The sequence below is a fragment of the Lonchura striata genome, chromosome 3, assembly GCF_046129695.1.
Source record: "Lonchura striata isolate bLonStr1 chromosome 3, bLonStr1.mat, whole genome shotgun sequence".
NCBI lineage: Eukaryota > Metazoa > Chordata > Aves > Passeriformes > Estrildidae > Lonchura > Lonchura striata.
In genome coordinates, this window is record NC_134605.1 from 28,023,125 (window position 1) to 28,041,357 (window position 18,233).

General features: G+C 50.8%; 2 protein-coding genes across 2 annotated transcripts in view; one reads left to right on the forward strand and one right to left on the reverse strand.

The window, feature by feature from the left end:
• The first annotated feature begins 738 nt into the window (after positions 1-738).
• On the forward strand, positions 739-1,869 carry NKX2-4 (NK2 homeobox 4). The gene is made up of 2 exons (XM_021537633.2): positions 739-1,105; positions 1,217-1,869. Exons 1-2 carry the CDS (start codon positions 739-741, stop codon positions 1,867-1,869), a joined length of 1,020 nt encoding a protein of 339 aa, XP_021393308.1.
• Positions 1,870-4,330: 2,461 nt separating this feature from the next.
• XRN2 (5'-3' exoribonuclease 2) overlaps positions 4,331-18,233 on the reverse strand; it is a 32,684-nt gene continuing 18,781 nt past the window's right edge. Inside the window, exons 25-30 of the mRNA XM_021537709.2 lie at positions 17,714-17,782; positions 17,481-17,615; positions 16,501-16,628; positions 12,204-12,264; positions 8,241-8,379; positions 4,331-5,076 (exon numbers count right to left, since the gene is read on the reverse strand). Coding sequence (XP_021393384.2) covers positions 5,014-5,076; positions 8,241-8,379; positions 12,204-12,264; positions 16,501-16,628; positions 17,481-17,615; positions 17,714-17,782 — 595 coding nt within the window. The 3' untranslated portion in view covers positions 4,331-5,013. The remainder of the gene's footprint in view (positions 5,077-8,240; positions 8,380-12,203; positions 12,265-16,500; positions 16,629-17,480; positions 17,616-17,713; positions 17,783-18,233) is intronic.

Genomic DNA, 18,233 nt, shown 5'->3' on the forward strand with positions numbered 1-18,233 from the left:
CGGGAGCGGCCCCGCGGAGCTGCCCCGACGGGCGCGGGGGTCCCGGGCGAGGAGCTCCGCAGCCGTTTCCCGTTGCGGGGGAGCGAGTTCCGCAGCCGGCCCGGACCCCGCCCGCGGGCTCGGGCTGCCCCGGGGGAGCCTTTCGTTGCACCAAAACCAACGAACAAACGAAGAACGACCGAAAAAAATCCGAAAACACAATCGCAAACGAAGCATCGGCTCTAAAGGGGCCCCGATGGCCTCGCACCCCGTAACAGCGGCTCCGAGGGGCCGGGAGCGGGGCCGGGGCCGGCCAGGAGACGGGACAGGGCTGCCCGGCTCCTGCCGTCGGGGCCGGGCGGGGGCCGCGCCGCCCCGGGACGCTCTGACCGGGGGTGGCCGCGCACCGTGGAGAGGGGATCGGGAGACCGGGCATGTACTTACGGGCGAGGGCGCCGGGGCCTGGGCCGCTCGGAGCCGCTTCGGCGCTGCCCTGGCGTGGTTGGGCTTAAGAGCCGTCGGGCGGGCGCAGGACAATGGCCGGGAGGAGGGGGCCGGGGCCGGGGGCCGGCGGGAGGCGGGGAGGGGCCGGGGCCGCCCGCCGCCGCTCCGCCCCCCCGCGTCTGGCGTAAACCCGGCGCCGGGCTAAAAGAACCGGCGAGCTACCGGCTCCCGGGGCTGGTGGCCGCCGCCGCGGACGGCTCGGCGGTGCCGGCGGCAGCGCCTGGCCCGGCCCGCCCCGTCGCGTCCCGCCGCGCCATGTCGCTGAGCCCCAGGCACACGACGCCCTTCTCGGTCACCGATATCCTCAGCCCGATGGAGGAGAGCTACAAGAAGTTCGGCGGCATGGACGGGGCGGGCGGGCTGGGCGCGGCCCTCGGGCCGTACCGCCAGGCGTCCGTGGCCCCCGCTGCCGCCGCCGTCCCGCAGCACGTTCCCGCGGGCGCGGCCGCCTATCACATGCCCCACGGCGTCTCGCAGTTTCCGCACGGCGCCGTCGGGGGCTACTGCAACGGCGGGCTGGGCAACGTGGGCGAGCTGCCTGCCTACCCCGAGGGGATGCGGGGCGGCGCGGCGGCGGGAGGCGGCTGGTACGGGCCCGCCGGCGACCCCCGCTACTCCAGCAGTAAGTGCGGGCGCGGGGGGCGCGGCAGAGGAGAAGGGGGGCGGCCAGGCGCGGGGGGAGCGCCCCGACGGGGCGGGCGCCGGCCGGCGTTGAGCATGCCGTCCCGCTCAGTCTCCAGGTTCATGGGCCCGTCGGCGGGGATGAACGTGGCCGGCATGGGCGGCCTGAGCGGCATCGCCGAGGGTGCCAAGGCCATCGTGCCGCTGCACGCGGCGCCGCGGAGGAAGAGGAGGGTGCTCTTCTCCCAGGCTCAGGTCTACGAGCTGGAGCGGCGCTTCAAGCAGCAGCGGTACCTGTCGGCGCCGGAGCGGGAGCACCTGGCCAGCCTGATCCACCTGACCCCCACGCAGGTGAAGATCTGGTTCCAGAATCACCGCTACAAGATGAAGCGCCAGGCCAAGGACAAGGCGGCCGCCCAGCAGTTACACCCCGACGGCGCCGGCGGCGGCGGCGGCTTGTGCCAGCAGCCTTCGCCGCGCCGCGTGGCCGTGCCGGTGCTGGTGAAGGACGGCAAACCCTGCCCGCCGCCGGGCAACGGCACCCCGGGCCCCGGGCCGGTCGCCCCCGCCGCCCCCGCCGCCGCCGCGCCCGCCGCGCACCCGCACCCCGGCTCGCTGGGGCAGGCGGCCGACCTGGAGGAGCTGTCACCCAGCCCGCCGGCGCTGCACGGCCCCGTGGCTCCCCTGGCCCCCCTGGACTCGGCCGGCGTCGACTACAACGGCGGCATGGTCAGCCCCAACCTGCTCTACGGCAGGACGTGGTAATCGGTGCGTCCCGTGCGCGTTCCTCCGACAGCCCCGCTCCTCCGGCACCGGACGCATCGCCCTGCCCGGTACCCGCGGGGATCGCCGACGGCCGCCTGACCCCCGGTCCCCTCCCAGCCTCCCTTCCGAGTTTTTTTTAAGTCTCTCCTGTTTTTGGACAAACGGCCCCGACGACAGCACCGAGGGCTTGCGTGAGTGTGCGTCAGTGTGAATTGTGTGAGTGCTGGTATGCACGCGTGTCCGGCCTCCGTGTCCCGGCCGCGGAGAGCTCCTCTCGACGGGGCAAGGGCAGCCAGGGCAGCGCGGGGCCGCGCTCCGGCCCGGCCTCTCTCCCCGGCGGTAGCGCAGCCCGGGAGCCCCGGCGCGTACCGCGACAGCTCCGCGGAGCGCCACAGTAAATCCTCTGAAGCGCAACTCATCTCGGCCGAATTAATTTCGTGGGGGTGCCCCGGAATGCCATTCCGTTCTTACCGCTATCTGAGGTAAATTGAGTCGCAGCTCAGTTGAGGCGGGAGCTGTGGCAGGAGAGCCCTGAAGCGCCGGTGCTCGGATTTAAGGGGAAAACCCCGTTTTTCTCGTTGTTATTAAATACCGTGCAGTTAATGAATGTCCGTGCGTGGACGGGGCGCGCGTCCCGCGGAACCGCCTCAAGCCTCCGGCCCTTGGCTAAGCTCCTGACGAGCTCAGAGCCCTGCGGAGGTGACGGAGAGCCCGGTGACTCTCGGGGCTGGATCCCGCTTCCTGCCGGGATCAGACCCCGCAGCAGCCGGTGCCGGAGGATGCGCTGCGCCGGAGCGGGGTTTATCCCCGCACCATTTTCCGAGGAAATCACGCACGTCGGGAAACGCTCCTCGGGACTTTCCGGCAAGTTTTCTTTCTTTTATTTTTTATTTTAATTTTATTTTAAACAATAAAAGGAAGCCTTGTTCTCACGAGTCAGCTGCTTCATTCTCGGTGTATGGACTGAAGGACAACCTCAAAATCCCTTTTTCTGCCTCCCTGTCAGCTGCCAAAATTTAATTCTGTGCTCCCCCGCCTCTGCCAGGGTTTCCCATCCTTGGGGGACCCACTGAACCCCAACCCTGGCCGGGCTCCCCAGCCCCGGGGGTCACTCCACTCCCAGCTGTGCCATGAAGGAACGATTCTGAGGTGGAAAATAGGGATTTTGGCCTCTGCAAGACAACAGACCCGCTCCCAGACCTCTCCCCAAGCCCCATGCAGGAACCTGGAGAGGAAGGAAATCTCCACTGTTCTTCTGGAAAGAGACTCCCTTTCCCTCCCGGCAGGTGCCACACGGGTACGACCCCCCCCCAGCTCCCTCCCCTTTCCATGAGGGAGAATTTCTCCCTGCTGGGTCTCACAGTGTCTGAGGTGGGACTGAGCCCAGCCCGGTGAGTGGTTTCCGCCTCAAATTCTCTTAAATGTAAGGGGATATATAGGGCTCGGCCCCAGACTGGGGGAAAAAAATTTATCTGTCAGAAAAATAGCCTGAGGAACACCACAGGATTGCTGTCCCAGGGTGACCCCCAGGCCCTCCAGCAGCTGGGGGCACATGCAACTGAAGCAGAGCCCCGGGAAAGATGGTGCTGCCTGGCTAGGTCCTGCATCCCAGCCCTGCATCAGAGCTGAGGAAACTAAGCCAGTGTGCTGCTCTGAGCATCGCTCCGAGGGTCCGAGTGAGCAGCGCAGCTCCCAGGGCCCAGGCTGGCTCCACTTGGGATCAGACCGCAAGGGGGGTGAAGGGTTGGGCAAGGTGAAACCTGCAGGGATGAGCCTTTCCCACAGCAGCCCCACAAGTGTTTACCCAGAGTCTTTGTGCCCCAAAAAATGGGAACAAGGGACAAAGCCAACAGCACCCGGGTCGATCCACCTTTGGAACATAGGTGACCCACCCCACTCCCTCCTTCAGCCCATTCCCATGAAAATGCACCCTCAGAGCTGGTTTTGTCCTGCTGGAAAAGCAAAATGCCTCTTTTAGAGCATCCCAATCCTTTCCCAGCCACGGGAGAAGGTCCTGGGGAGGGCTGGCAGCTCCCAGCCCATGAACACCGCATCACAATGAAGGATTCTGCTCCACCTTCCATCACTTGAAAATAATGAAGCCAGGCTGATGATTTCTTCCTTCCAAGGTTAAACGGGGGTGTCAAGGCTTTCCCCCCAGTTGCTAGTGATTAATACCTGGATGATTGGAAAGAAGGGAGCATCAAGGAGTCGGGGCAAGAGCGGGGCTGGGAACTTTACTGATTTACAGAATACCTGGATTTAATGGAAAAGTCCAAAGGGAAAGCTGAACTAGATGCTCTCCTCAGTTTCCTTTTTTTTTTTTTTAAAATTAAACAAAGATTTTAAATGCTAGAGGTTGGAGGAATTGCTTTCCAATAAATCAGCAGGAATGTGTGTACACAGGTAAAAGAAACAAACAGGCTCTGGAGGGGGCTGGAAATTAACCAAACACCACTGCTCACAATTTCAAAAGCCAGTTTATAAAGCAAATAAAAATATTTACTGATTTGGTACACTCACACAGAAAATCCCTAGAAAGACTGCTAAAAACTAATGGAATTTCTGCTCTTCACAGCCATTTAAAATTAGGTATCAAACAGACAAACCCATGGCCCCTGCCTGGTTATGCCACGACAAAACCCACCTCAGAAACAGGCACACATAAAAAAATTTACTTCAGAGTCCAAAAAACTGAAGGAAGCACCTGCCGAGGAGCAGCAAGGGCTGTGTCTTTCCGTGCCACTAACTGCCTGCTGAGTCTGCCCCGAGAGTTCATAAAATCCCATTTCTGGGCATTCTTTCCAACTCTGTGTCTGTTTTCAGGCTCTTGTATGTGGAGTAGAGGATGTTTGGAGTTCAGATGTTCAGGCAGTGCTCGGCACAGCGTGGATATGTAAGGACAATGCAGCACTCCCACCTCATCTGACAGCAATCCGCTCCTTCCAGTCCCTCCCAAGAAATCATCATCAGGTCCGTAAGAAATGTGCACATTTAAAACAGGCATCTGTTTAAAAACTACAAGGACGGTGCTTAACAGCTTCATTCCCCCCCCCCCCCCCCCGTTGCTCCACAAATAATAAAAAGAACAAAAGCAAAAAACCCAGACGTTTTCCATGTTTCAAAAAAACCAGGAGGCAGGAGCTAATTCCAGCTGTACCTTCCTGCAGGAGGTGGGAGCGGGTAGGGCCTCCCGGGGCCATACACCTGCAAACAAACAAACAAAAGCAAGCATTTATTTTTGGGATTAGCAGCACAAGTGGGGTGAGCTTGAGGCGCCATACAGAACAGGGACAAAACATCCTCTGCACGGAGAGGTGCCAGGGGCAGGGCTAAGCATCCCTCACCCAGCTGTGGAGTCTCTCAGAAACACAGGCTGGGGCTGGATCCCCTGGTGCAGAGCAGAGCTGCGCAGCACCAGCTTTGGAATCCCAAATAAATCCACCCCCAGCCAGCATTGCGGGGTGGATATGTGTCACCCATATGTGACACCTCTGCTGTGCTCTGTCTGCAGCAAAGACACAAATGTTGGAGCCAGGGACATGGGGCAGCTCACACTCAGCATTTTTACACAAAAGTATTTTAAGGAAAAACGAAAGCTGTATTTGTTGCAGAAGAGGCGCTTTCCAGCACTTGTTTGCCCTAATAAGAGGTCAAAGGGATCTGAATCCCACTTTGGAAATTACTCCAAATTAGATGTATATTTGTACTTAAATTCAGGCATTTGGTACATCAAGTATCCAAAGAGAAAATCCATTTGAAATTTTCGCAGAGCCCCCCGAAGCATTTAAAATTATTTCCAAACCTGGTACATTGCAGAGACCAGCAAGTTAATTAAAGGTGATGCACCAACACCAGCTACAGGCTTGATTTGCTCTTTACTCGGGGATTTTGGGTGTGGAGGGAAAAAGGGGCTCCTTCCTTTAAAAGAGAAATCTCTCTTCATCACAGCACACGGTGGCTGGGATAACCACGGAAACCGTGGAGCTGGTGAGCAGACCTGCCAGGGAGGCTCTTGCAGCCTGCCCATGCAAGGAAGGTTTGTTTCCAGCCTTGATGACTCAATTAAAAAAGGAAACAAGTTGTCTACATCCCTTAAAAATCCCTTCCAAACCATCAGCAGGGAAGGACAAAGCGGAGGTCTGGTAGTGCTGCAGCAGCCGTGGATGTGGACGCTCCGTTTTGTGCTGCTCCGGGCTGGAAAAAACTGCCCAACACCTGCACCACCCCAGCAAGCTCATTCTTTGGTTCTCTGGGAGAGCTGGAAGGCAGCAAAGCCCCACTCCCAGGGAGCCCCCCAGATCCATGGCAGCTGCATTAATTTTGTAAGCACTCTGCAGCAGCACGTTTATTAACCTCTTCAGACCATGTTCTGTATGCCATAAAAAAAGAATTCAGAGGTGAAAGGGCCCAAAGATAATTATTTATGCTGCTACGTGTCACCAGTTCCACTTGAATCCCTTTTCAAGGCTTTAAAGCTTTGAAATTTTCAGGCAGCAAGGCCGGATTCAATGATTAGGCTGGCACCCTAAACCCTTTCAGGTACTTTCTCATTTCACTCCAGCCTCGAAGAAATAATGACATCTGAAAGTTCATTTAAAAATAACAAGAACAGGAAAAAAAAGAAAAAAAAAAAAAAGAAAAAAGAAAATTAAAAGCAGATAAACAGTTGCAGCACAACTGCAAGGGGAATTTTTTAATGAAGCAAATTCACTGGCGCTAAAAGATTTGTGCTTAACCATGAACTCATCATGTATGTGAATAAAAATAAAAGGGTTGTCACTGCTGGGTTTAATGTTTCCTGCACCCGCAGGTGGGTCCATGCCAGCACTGGGGGAATTTTGGGCAAGACCACACCTTTACCCAGGCTGTGGATGCCCACAGGGCTTCAAAGTGGGAATTAACAGAGATACCCTCCCTGGGCCCCCACTGCAAACCCTGCTGGAAATGGTTTATTCCTGCTCCTCCTCATGATTCCAGCTGTTGGGCACAACAATTTAAGGTTGGGAATTAAGTGTTCCAAGCACAGATTCCTTTAGCAGGTGTATCCTGCTTGGGAGAAAGGGGAGAGGAGGGTGTGCCATGGCAGACAGGCTTTTCCAAGAGTCCGTTTCCCAGACTAATTAAACCCTGTCCAGACTCCAGCGGCACAAAGATCCTCCCTCAATTTTTACCCGGGAGCACAGCAGCCCTTGCTATGGATTAGCGCCATCAGGGATTTATTCCTTTGGCTCTGGATTTGGGTAAACCTGTGTGGCACAAAATGTAAGATTTCTGAAATCTGATCCTATCAATGTGCCTCATCCAAATTTAAAATGTATTTTAGAGCTCAAGGTTCAGGCCCCATTATTTCCCTGTGATTATGACCCTTGTTGATGAGTTCTGCCTCCAGTCACAACCACTGCTGGAAGCATTAGTACTGGTGCTGTGCCATGTAACACATATCTGGGTACTGGGCAGGTGAGCAGGCTGGCAGAGAAAATTAAAACTAGGAGTGATTAAAAAGTGACTTGTCCTGAGCTGAATCAGGCCCCAGCAGAAGGCACATTTCCAACAGTTTGTGCCTTAATTTCCACATAAAGGACCGGGCAATCGGGCTGTTACCTCCTCCTTCCTGGGACTGGTCACTAACCTTCCCACAGTTCTGATTTCCACAAACAGCAATAGAACTAGGTGTTCAAACTAGATATCCAAAATTCATTTAAAACGAGAGTTTAGCAGTGTAAACACCCAGAGTTCTGGTACAACGGCATATGCAGATATGTTTTACTGGGATCACACCCTCCAGAAAATTCCCTAAACATTGAGTCACCTGCTACTTTCAAGCAGCATTTTCAGTCTGTGGCATTTTCATGAACTGCTGATCAAATCACCTGTAATTTTGGATGAGGTTCTCCCCTCACAACTGCTTGTTTCCTTTTAACTGCACAGAGCTATTTCCACATGCTTATTCCTCTGGCTATGAGAGCCCAACATTTGCATTAAGGAGGTTTTCAGCTCAGAGAAAGCCAATAAGCACTTCAGGGGAGAAACTCAGGAAGCTATAAGAATCTACATTTTAAACATGCTGGAGAGAACCCAAAAGGTCTAGTGGGCAGATTTTCTTGTGGAAGAAGAAGACTGGCGGGAATGCTTGCCTCAGGCTGCAGGAGGAGAGTGACCATTTCATGGACACTGGTGGTGCAGCCCCAGCATGGGCCTTGTGCGAGGAGTACAGCCAGAGGTGCTGGCCGAGGCTGGGCAGTCACCCACCTGTGTGTGGTGACACAGTGACACTAAATCCAGCTCAGCACGCTTGCCCATGCCACATGAGGGAAAAGAACTGGCTGGGAGGGGAACATAGAGTACCACGTGGGGCCCCACTTTCCTACCTGTCTGCCCCTGTCCATGCGGTCCTCGGGTCTCTGTGGGTATCCCATGGGCCCCAGCCCCTGGTACTGAGCTGGCTGGAACTGGTTTGGGGATGGCAGCATGCGGTTCCAGGCGAGGAGAGGAGCAGCTCCAGAGGTTCTGTGCAAGGAAAGAACACTGCAGTGGGAACTGGGCTCCTGCAGAGCATCCCACAGCACGGACACACTCCTGGCTTTGTCTCCAAGCTGAGCATGGACAGCCAAGTGCTAGTGAGAAACCAGGAGCAGGGAATGTCTTCCCAAATCCTCCTAAAGGTCGCTTTGCTGACCTCTTCCTTCGGCACAGCTTGGAAGCTGCGCAAACTTGGCTGCACACAGCACATTTTTCCAATTCCCTGGAAGGCTTCCACGCACCTTTTATTGCAGGGGCAGATCTGCCGATCCCAAAAGCTCCCCAGCACCCCAGGAGTAAACATGTGCCACATGGGAGCCAGGAGCTTTCTTTGAACGCCCAGACTCTTTCTGGGAGCCCATTCTTCCCAGTTAATTGCAGGTTGCAAATGAATTCTTACGGCGAGCATTCGGAATCTAGGGTAGGGGCCTTGGCTGCTTTTTCCCATCCATTATTCTGCTCAATATGTCAGGAGGTCTGATCGGGAAGAAACCTTTTCAAGTTCTATTGATGCCATTTTCAATTGACCACGGTGACCTAGCAACATAAGCACTAATTGGCACGGGCTGACTGACATTTGGTGTACAGTTTATATGGGAACACAGATCCGACATCCATTATGGCCCAGTTTGCCATCCTGGATTACCCACAGCAAGAAATGTTTTCATTTCCTTCAAGTACCCATTCCAACATCATAATTAGAAAGCAACAGGTAGAACACGTCCAGTATTGTTTGATTCAAAATATTTAGGGAAATGCTACAGCCATGATCCAGTTGTTACAGCTGAGGGACAATTCCTTAAAGGATTCAGGGCAGGTGGGTCCTGCAGGACAGTATGATGTTGTGAGGGAAAAACATGGAGAGTGGAGACGGTTAATCCTTCCTGACCCCTACTGAAGAGGGACTTGGCTGAGCAGAGCAGGGCCAGCCTGGAGGGAGACAGGGACAGCAGGGAACAGAGGCTCTGCATCCCAGGTTTGGGATGGGGACAGCAGGGAACAGAGGCTCTGCATCCCAGGTTTACCTTCTGCACTACACACCACCCCTCAAAGGAGCCATGCTGTAGTTAAAGCTAAGAACACTTTGCTTTTGTGGGGACTAAACTCTCAAAAAAAAAAAAAAAAAAAAAAAAAAAAAAAAAAAAAAAAAATCAACGTTCTAAGTTCATCCTGTGTTCATACTCACTTCTTTTGATTTAGTATTTTGTGTACTAAGTTTTTTCCCCTAATGATTCCTAGAAAACAGCAGACTCTCCAGCAAAAATACACTCCTCAGCCATAAGGAAAACTACAGGGAATTACCTATATAGACCCAGCTCCAGGGTTTTCATTAATAATCATTCTGCCTCTGCAACAAGTGCTGGTGATAAATATGACTGAGGCTCACAGGCCAGCTCTTGCTTCATGCCTGGAGTGGGGAAGTTTGACACAAATTTCTTTTGACATTAATTTTTATTTGGCAGAGAGTTTAAACTTTTAAAGTGCTATTTAGTGAAAAGTTGAGATATTTAATAAATTAAACACAACACAACTAACATCACTGCTTTGTTGGGACACTGGTTGGTTGGTGATCTAAATCACCTGAGGGTAGAGATCTGTACACAGCAAAGCTGTAATCAAAAAAAGAGCTGTGCCACTTGAAACACCCCAGTAGCTCACACTGGCGGTTACCCACAGGCACTGTCCAGAGTTACATCAACTCAAACACATTCAGCCAGGTCAGCTAAATTCAGGAGAATTTACACAGGAAAACATTCCCGTCTTCACACCCCAGCCACTTTGGAAATTATTTCTATGAATATGTTAAGCAAAAAAGATCTGTTCAACCAGATGACACATTTTCATCAGCCAGGTAGCAAATCTCTCTCTATAAACTCTGGACTGGCTCAAGAGCATGAAAATGACCTCTGAAGTGTCCTGAAATGTCAGGACAGGGGAGAGGTACCCAAAATTCAGTTTTCCTGCTGCACACCAAGGTGCACCACTAGGTTTAAAAGCAAGAAATCCTGCACAGGAGACAAGAATGGCTGGATTATGGAGAAGCAGCTTTACACTCCTGGTGTTTCTCCCCAGGCCTGGGAAGGAAGAGCCAATTTAGCCCCTGCTGCACCATTCCATCCCTGCAATAGAACACCTGGCAGGGAGAGGGCTCCTTGCTTATCCCTTACTCAGACTGGTGAATCCAGGATATCCCAGCCTCCTGCCCACCCACTCCATCCCACAGGGCTGGAGCAGGGCTGGCTTCTCCCTCGGTTCCTTCCTTCCCTGAGCAGAAATCCTTGGCTCCTCTCTGTGATGGCACCTATTGCTCCTGGACAGCTGCAGCAGTAAGAGGGGGCAGCAGTTTGGAGAACCAGCAGCTCCCAGGGAAAGAATAGGAAACTTAAGCTGCCTTCAACAGGTTCAGTTGCTTTTTCCTGTACCAAGTGTCTCTGTGTTTAACCTTCTGCTTAAGTCTCTGTGCTTGCCTCTGTACAGCAACTAAACACTGGCTCTAAGCACGTTTGATCTGTTCCCCAAATCCAAAACCTTCGAAGAACACAGCAAAACTACTTATCCTCAGTGCTGGCAGAGCTTTTCATAAACCCTGCACAGTGTTACAAAGGAAAGGCAGTGGTAAGTGACAGACCTGCAGCAGTCCTTCACAAATAAAAGTACATAAATAGGATTTAATTAAGGGGTGGGAGTGGCAACTCCCATGGCCCAAGCAGTATTAAAGTTGGCATTATGAATTAATCTTGCCGTACAATATTCCACACAGATGAGGCACAGGACAAGGGAGCCAGGCTTACTTCATTTGGGATCAAAATGGTTGCCATGGAAAGTGACTGTGGAGAGCTCAATAAATTCCCCCAAAGCCCATATTTTCAATGGTGAAACATTTGCAAATAAACCCAGGGGGAAAAAAGCTGGGCATTGGAGCAGAAACTTCTCTCCCTCCTCCATAAACATAAATAAATGTCATTATTCATAGCTGACACAGGTAGTCTGGGTTTATTGAGCCCACCCCACCAGAAGACACACAAGCCATCCATGAGGGGACGCATGTAAAACATCCGTGATTATCAAACCATGTCACATTCCTTCTATTTGATGGCACTTATTGGGTTGCAGATTCCATAATCCTTCCCTGAGTCCCTTCTGCATTTAATTCAGTTCAGCCTTAAGTAGTTAAAGAAACTGTTTTCAGTGGCAACTAATAACTACTGACCTACAGTGACACTGCCCTACAATGGGCTTGTCAGGCCTGAAAAACTTGTACCAAAGAAGCTGATTAGGACTTCAAGAGGTTTGTAGCAAGAATCAATGGCTGGTCTGTGCTAATGCTGCGGCTGTGGCACAGGAATGATAAAAGAGGAACACCATTATTTATGCCTCATTAAGCTCCACAGCCCTCCTAAAAAGAAATTTGTTTAGCCTGTCCAAAATCTAATGCAGTTTTAAGCTCTCTGTGTTCAATTTCATAGTATCTCAAAAGCTTCAATAAGATAAAGGCCAAAGAACCAAGAACAGTACCAAAGCACCAACAGTAAAGTTAATTTTGAAGCCTGAGTTTTAATGGAAAGTGTTTTTCCCTCCTTTTTTTTTAATACAAAGTACTAGAGTCTTTTAAAGGATGAACACCACGTAGTGGGCTCTCAAAACATCAATAAATCATGGACATTAATTAACTCAAAAAACCTCTCATACAGCACGATTTACACAATTTTAAACCACGATATTCCAAACACAGAAGGGAAAAGCAAACATTGGGATGGTTGGCAGAGCCCAGTCCACCCTGGTGGGCACATTTCACATCCCTCCTGCCTTACCTTTGTGGTGTCTGCTGGAACAAGGGTGTGGGACCTCTCCAGGACTCCTGGGGCCGAAGATCTGGAGGGCAAAATGAGATGACAAAATAAGAGAGAGCAAGTACAACTCATGAGCTGTGCTCACTCCTCTGAGTGCCCCAGAGCTGCTTTTGGGAAGCCAAACAGGAAAGCTCAGGCTGGATGTGCCACAAATACACTCCAAGTCATGGCTTCCTGCTGTCCACAGAGAAAAAGCCACTTTTTTGGCTCTAGCACATCCAATTAGCTTCATAACATAGAATCATGAATTTTAATTGCTAGATCTAGCATTGGTTAGTGCTCAGATGCTTCACAGGTGTCTCCTCTTGAATTTTTGAGGATGCAAAACCTTGTCTGTCATCCTAACAATTCAGTTTAATATTTATATATCTTACCAGTACATTCATTACTATAAAAAGACACAGGCACTCAAATACACACCTACCACTGTGTTACCACAACACACCATGTTTGTGACCAACAAAGATGTCAAAGTCAAAATATGGGCCAGTTTCCCTCTGACTGGGTGAAGTTATTCCATAAAGGCAACTAAAACAATGGCCAGAGGATGGAATAAAGTGGATGATTCTGTTTTATTCATGTTTGGGTAAATATAGTTATATTTAGGATGCAAAGGACAAAGCATTCATTAAAATAAAATATAAATACATTATCACTAAAGATGGTAAAGGTGCATTTAAGAGTTACTGTGGGCAGTGATAATACACTAATAAAAAACTATTAATGATGTCTCATAATGGAATCAGACTGAATTAAGCCTTTTTGGGTAAAACGTTGGCCAGAGCCCCAGTGCTGGCGTGCAGGAGACCACCCACTCACCCATTGTTTGTGCCACCCAAACCAGCCCTACACAAAGGCAAAGCAGGAGCAACACTGCTTTAACAGGGCCCGCAATTAAATGCTTGTTGTCCTTCTAAATAACCTGGTCAGCAAACAGGATAAAAGCAGCAGCTCCTCAAAAGCACCCAGGCAGCCCCCAGCACTCGGGGCCAATGTCAATCAAAAGCTCCAGTTTCACTGACACCTTTGATGGCTTTCAATGGCCTTCAAGTGTGACCTAATTCCAACAGCTGGTTCCAGCAGCTGGATAATGGCAGGCACCCTGCTGTGCTGCCAGGGGCCAGGACATGGAAGCCTGGCCTCCCTTGGAAAGGGGCAGGGGGAAACATAAAATAAATAAGTCTGCGCCTCTCTCCTACCTCTGGCTGGATTGTCTGTCCCAGCCCCAGCAAAGAGAACACCAAATAAATTCCCAGCCCCAGCAGCTCTGCTCTTCCTGGGAGCCTGCTGGGCAGAGCCAATCCAGCCCATAATTCTTCATTTATCCCCCATGCAGGGTTATTTTTTCAGCTTTACACCTATACAAACAACCCCATTAACCAGGATATGAGCCTGTTTTTACACCCCCAGGCACACACAGAGCTGCCAACCAATGCTCCTTAGCTCCTCTTTTCCAGCCAATTTCCAGCCTGAAGCAGACCAGGACTGAGGGTACGGAAGTGGCACTTCCCTGCTGATCAGCCTGGGAATCTCAAGGGCTTTTCCAGGACTGAACAGGCTGCACCCACACAAAGCCATGTGTATTTTGGAATACAAGGGGAGGGCAATGGAATCTATAATGCTGCTTTAGGGGAAAAGGATAAATTTATCAACTGGAGCTTAAACTATTTTAAAAATTTTGGGCCAGTCCATGAGTGCCACAACTTTCAACCAAAAATATCCTAAAATGACTCTCTGCAAGTTTCACAGACAGCAACAGCACAGAAACACAGGCAACATCTTGTTTCCAGACCCTTCCTCTCCATGTGAGCAAGGACCCAGCTCTTCTGCTGTAACCACACCTTTCTCCATCAATGAAATAATCATCAAAACATTTAAAGCCCCCCTATTCATTTGTATGGCTGATGGAATAACCTTGGAGGGAGAGAGTCTGGAGCAGTGAATTGCACTTCAGAAAGGTACAAAATGGGAGAAAGAATGACAATTAATATTTTCTTTAGGCTGCAAAACTTAGGTGTTTCCCAGAGCTATAAGGCCAAAGAAACTGCCTTGTCTAGCAGCTCCTCAAGTAACAATTTATCTAATCAGGGTGGCAATCAAAGAGAAGATTTTGTGTTTACTGATTGCACTAATCAAAATCACTTTTCCAAGGCAGCTAATTGACAAGTTTACTGCCTGCCATGCAAGTTATAAATCAGATGTCCTGCACTGCAGGAGCCAAACCTGCCACTCCCAGAGCGGTGCCACTCTGCACTTGACTCCCCAAGTTATCAGCACAGACAATTATTCATCAGCTGAAAATTGGCACATCCAAGGCAAATCAGGGAGCACTGGTGAGAAACACCCCCAGCCCTGAGGCTCTTGAGGAGGAGCTGGCTCCTGGCTTGACCGAATCGCCCTTCTGGAGGCTGATTTTACCACATGTGCATGAAAACAGCACACACTAAGTTGCTCTGCACCAGTCCCACTGAATGCGGGGGGGTTCGACCGCATCAGCCGTGGTTTTTCAGGAATGTGTGGGCTCCAGGTGCCTCCCAGCCTGGCCACACCACAACTGCAGTTCTCTCACAACAGTATAGCTGATGAACACAACTTGGACACTGGAGAGAACCTTGTGTCATCCAAGAGGCCTTCCCATTTCTCCTGATTTGATTTTCCAGCTGAAGGTACTGGTGCTTTGATGAAGACACCTGGGGACTGAAGAGGTGACTGCAAAAGGGAAGAAGATGCTTAGGTGCATCTGAAGAGGTGCTACCAGATCTAGGAACACCTCTGGGGACTCCAGGCAGAATGTTGTTGGGGGAAATTGGCCCAAGTGCTCATGAATTCCCAACCACACTGTGCAGGCAGACTGCTCCCACTCAGCAAGAGCCTCACTACAGTGGGGTTTGGGGAGCTGTTGACACGCCTCATCTTCACAGATCTGCTTGGCACCAGACCCACACAATCCGTAATCCAGGATGTGTTATGATCTTTGGGCAGGTGAACATCCAAAAGGCTGATCCCAGCAGAAATCCAGGGCTATGTCACCTGGAGGTATTCTTCTACCAAGGGTTTAAGCAAGTCTGACTCTACCTAGTAGAACAAGAGCTGAGTCACACATGGTTCACTTGGCATTGACAGTCCCAGGTGGGCCAGGCTGGGGCCTGACCCTGCAGTCAGGCAGCAGGATGGGTTTTGGGAATGGTTCTAGGAAGCAACACAGCCCTCACGGTGTTTGATCCATTCTCCTGATGGACATGAGCTGCCCTCAGGCCCCAAATAATGAGGCACTGAAAGAAACAGTCTCCAAACTCTAAGTCAACCGCTGCCATAATCATTTGCAAAGACTTGACACAACAATCAGTGCAAATGAGAAGTTAATCAGATTTTAAGTCTAATCTCCTAGGAGAGTCCTAGCAGAAGAGGAGGAACAACACCACCTGGTGAAGTGCCAGAGGACACGTTTGCAGTGTGCAGCACTGTGGTGTCCCATGAAAGCAGAGTCCCAGGAAGTGGCTCTGGAAAGCGAGGCTGGAGCACGGACCTGCATGGTGAAGGAGCCTCCACGAGGCAGCTCCACCTGGCTCCTCTCCCTGCTGCTCCACACAACAGCAGCACAGCAACCTCTGCCTCATGGAAAAAGCAGCACAGGGAGGAGGGAAGAAATGCCCAACCAACTGCTCTGAGGTTTGCCAGGCACATCGCAGAACAGCAACTGGCGATGGCTGTGGTGCTCCCCAGGGGGAGGGAAGCCCGCATCAAAGAAAGCCACCAGACAGTTTTCCAAGGCCAACAGATGGACTGGGATTTCTCCTGTAGCAATGGCTCCAAGCCTCCTCAGTTTGAACCAGTCTATGGTACTAGGAGGTATTTGCCTGAAATGTGCTGCCCGTTCAGCACAAGGGACTCAAGTGCCACAAAGACAAGAGCTTGGGAGTGCCTCATTGGCAGGATCAGGTCCGGGGACGTGGGACAAAAAGAGCACATTGGAGAGTTTCCCACAACACATCAGGACTCAGCAGGAACAGCAGCACAGGGACTGCTGGGCTCCCAAAGACCTCCCCAAAACAACGTAAATATTCTCTTTTTGGAGATGAATTTGTGATGCCTGTCTGGTAGTTCTGCCTTCCCATTCCCCACATTCTTCTTTCCAGATGAAGCACAGATAAGTAAGTGAAATAGATAAAGAGAGCACAGATAAGTAAGTGAAATAGATGAAGAGAGATGATGTTTACACCAACCCAGCTGTGAGAAGCAGGAAGCAGAGGGCACTTACTTGACAGCAGTTTGGGGATCTGCTGCTGGCTGCCCATGAGGGGTCTGGCGTAGGGGCTGCCGTAGGCTCCGAGTGGCACAGCGTTGGGGTACATCCCTGGCATGCCCCTGTCCCTCGGCATCGTGTGCCTGTTATGGGACAAAATGGCAAGGCAGCAGGTCAGGATGCTGTGGTGAGCTCCATATCCCAGCACAGCTGCCTCCCCGCCTATCCCATGCCCCATCTCTTTCCACTGGGCCAGGGATGCACTGGTGGATCAGGGCCCAGGCACATCCTGACACAAAGGGGCCTGGGGAGCTGAGCTGCTCCAAGGGAAATGCTCAGGTTTCCAATGGCACAGCTGTGCTTTTTATTGTGACTGTGACATGCACAAAGGTTCTCAAGTGCAGCCCCAGGACAGCTCTGCTTTTCCTTCTTAAAAGGGGTTGCTTTTCCTTCTTGCAGCTCCCCCAGGGCTGTAGGATGAAGAAGGTATTTTCTCTTCCTAAGGAGACACTCCAGAGTCCAACTTTATTTGCCAGTCTTTTTTAAAACACTCTCTCCTCTGGCTCTGATAAATGCATGGCTCCTTGCACTTCCCAATATAGAAATCCATTTAATTTTTAAAGCTTCTTTGTTTATAAAAGCTTAAAAGACATTACTGTCTTCATTAGCAGTCTTAATTATCACTTGTGAATAACATTTTCGTTGTACCTACAAACAAGCATCCACCAAACAAGTTTTAAAAAAAACCCAAACAACAGGAAAGTAACTTAGAATTATCAAGGAGGGGGAAAAATCAAAAAAGCAAACAAGGCATTACTGCAAAATCACTGTAATGTTCAGTTTTCAGCAATATTGAATTTAAATACCACACACTGAGGTGGAAAACCAGCACCTAAACTTGGAGACTCCATACCCATCTTTTTTTTGATTTTAATTTAAAAAGGAAAAAGGAGGGCAGTCACCCCAGCAAGGCAGCAGTAACCCCATAGCCTTACCCCAAGGTTCTGAACACTGACTGGTCCAAATGCATTGGTTTCCTGTCCCTGTTAAAGCCAAGCTGTGGTCTCCAAGGCCTGCCATCATTGTTGGCTTTTTCCCAGTCTCCTGGCTTCAGAACTGGAGCAGGTTTCCTGAACAATAAGAACAGTTCCATAAGTACTTACCAGAGCAAATACTCAGATGGATAAATCAGAATGGAATGTCTTGAAAACTAGCAGCTGACACTTACTTTGCTCCAGGTAACACTGTAGCCTTGAAAACAAAGTCTTCAGCAAATTGTGGATCTTTGAATGAGATGCTAGAAGAAAGTATTTGAGGATTAGGTCATTGCATAATGGAGTCAAAATTAAACAGTAGTCACTGCTTTATAGCCAAGAAAGCTAAAAGCAAAGAGATGAGAAGAATAATCTCACTCTTCCAGCTGAATTCATGTTTTCCAGAAGCAAGAAAGAATGAGGCTACAAGGAAAGAGAATAATGGTTCCCTGGAAAATTCAGCCAGAGTTACATAGCCTAAAGAGCAATGCCCTGACTGCACATGCCACCTCCAAAGACAGGACAAAAAATCCTTGTGACAGAGAAATGGGGAGCACCACAGAACAATTCCAGCCTCTTGACAGTGGCAGATGGGAAAGCCAAACCTTTCCTTTAACTCATCACTCACAGGAGCTACATCGCCATTTAGGACATCCTTCATACAGTGTCCTGCCAAAGCGTAACTCAGCATTTATTACTTCTCTGCACAGCTGT

Bases quoted from the DNA above. Each gene is read 5' to 3' on its own strand.
- NKX2-4 (XM_021537633.2), top strand. From the start codon at position 739: ATGTCGCTGAGCCCCAGGCACACGACGCCCTTCTCGGTCACCGATATC. The intron at 1,106-1,216 runs GTAAGTGCGGGC...CGTCCCGCTCAG, and splicing joins CGACCCCCGCTACTCCAGCA to TCTCCAGGTTCATGGGCCCG.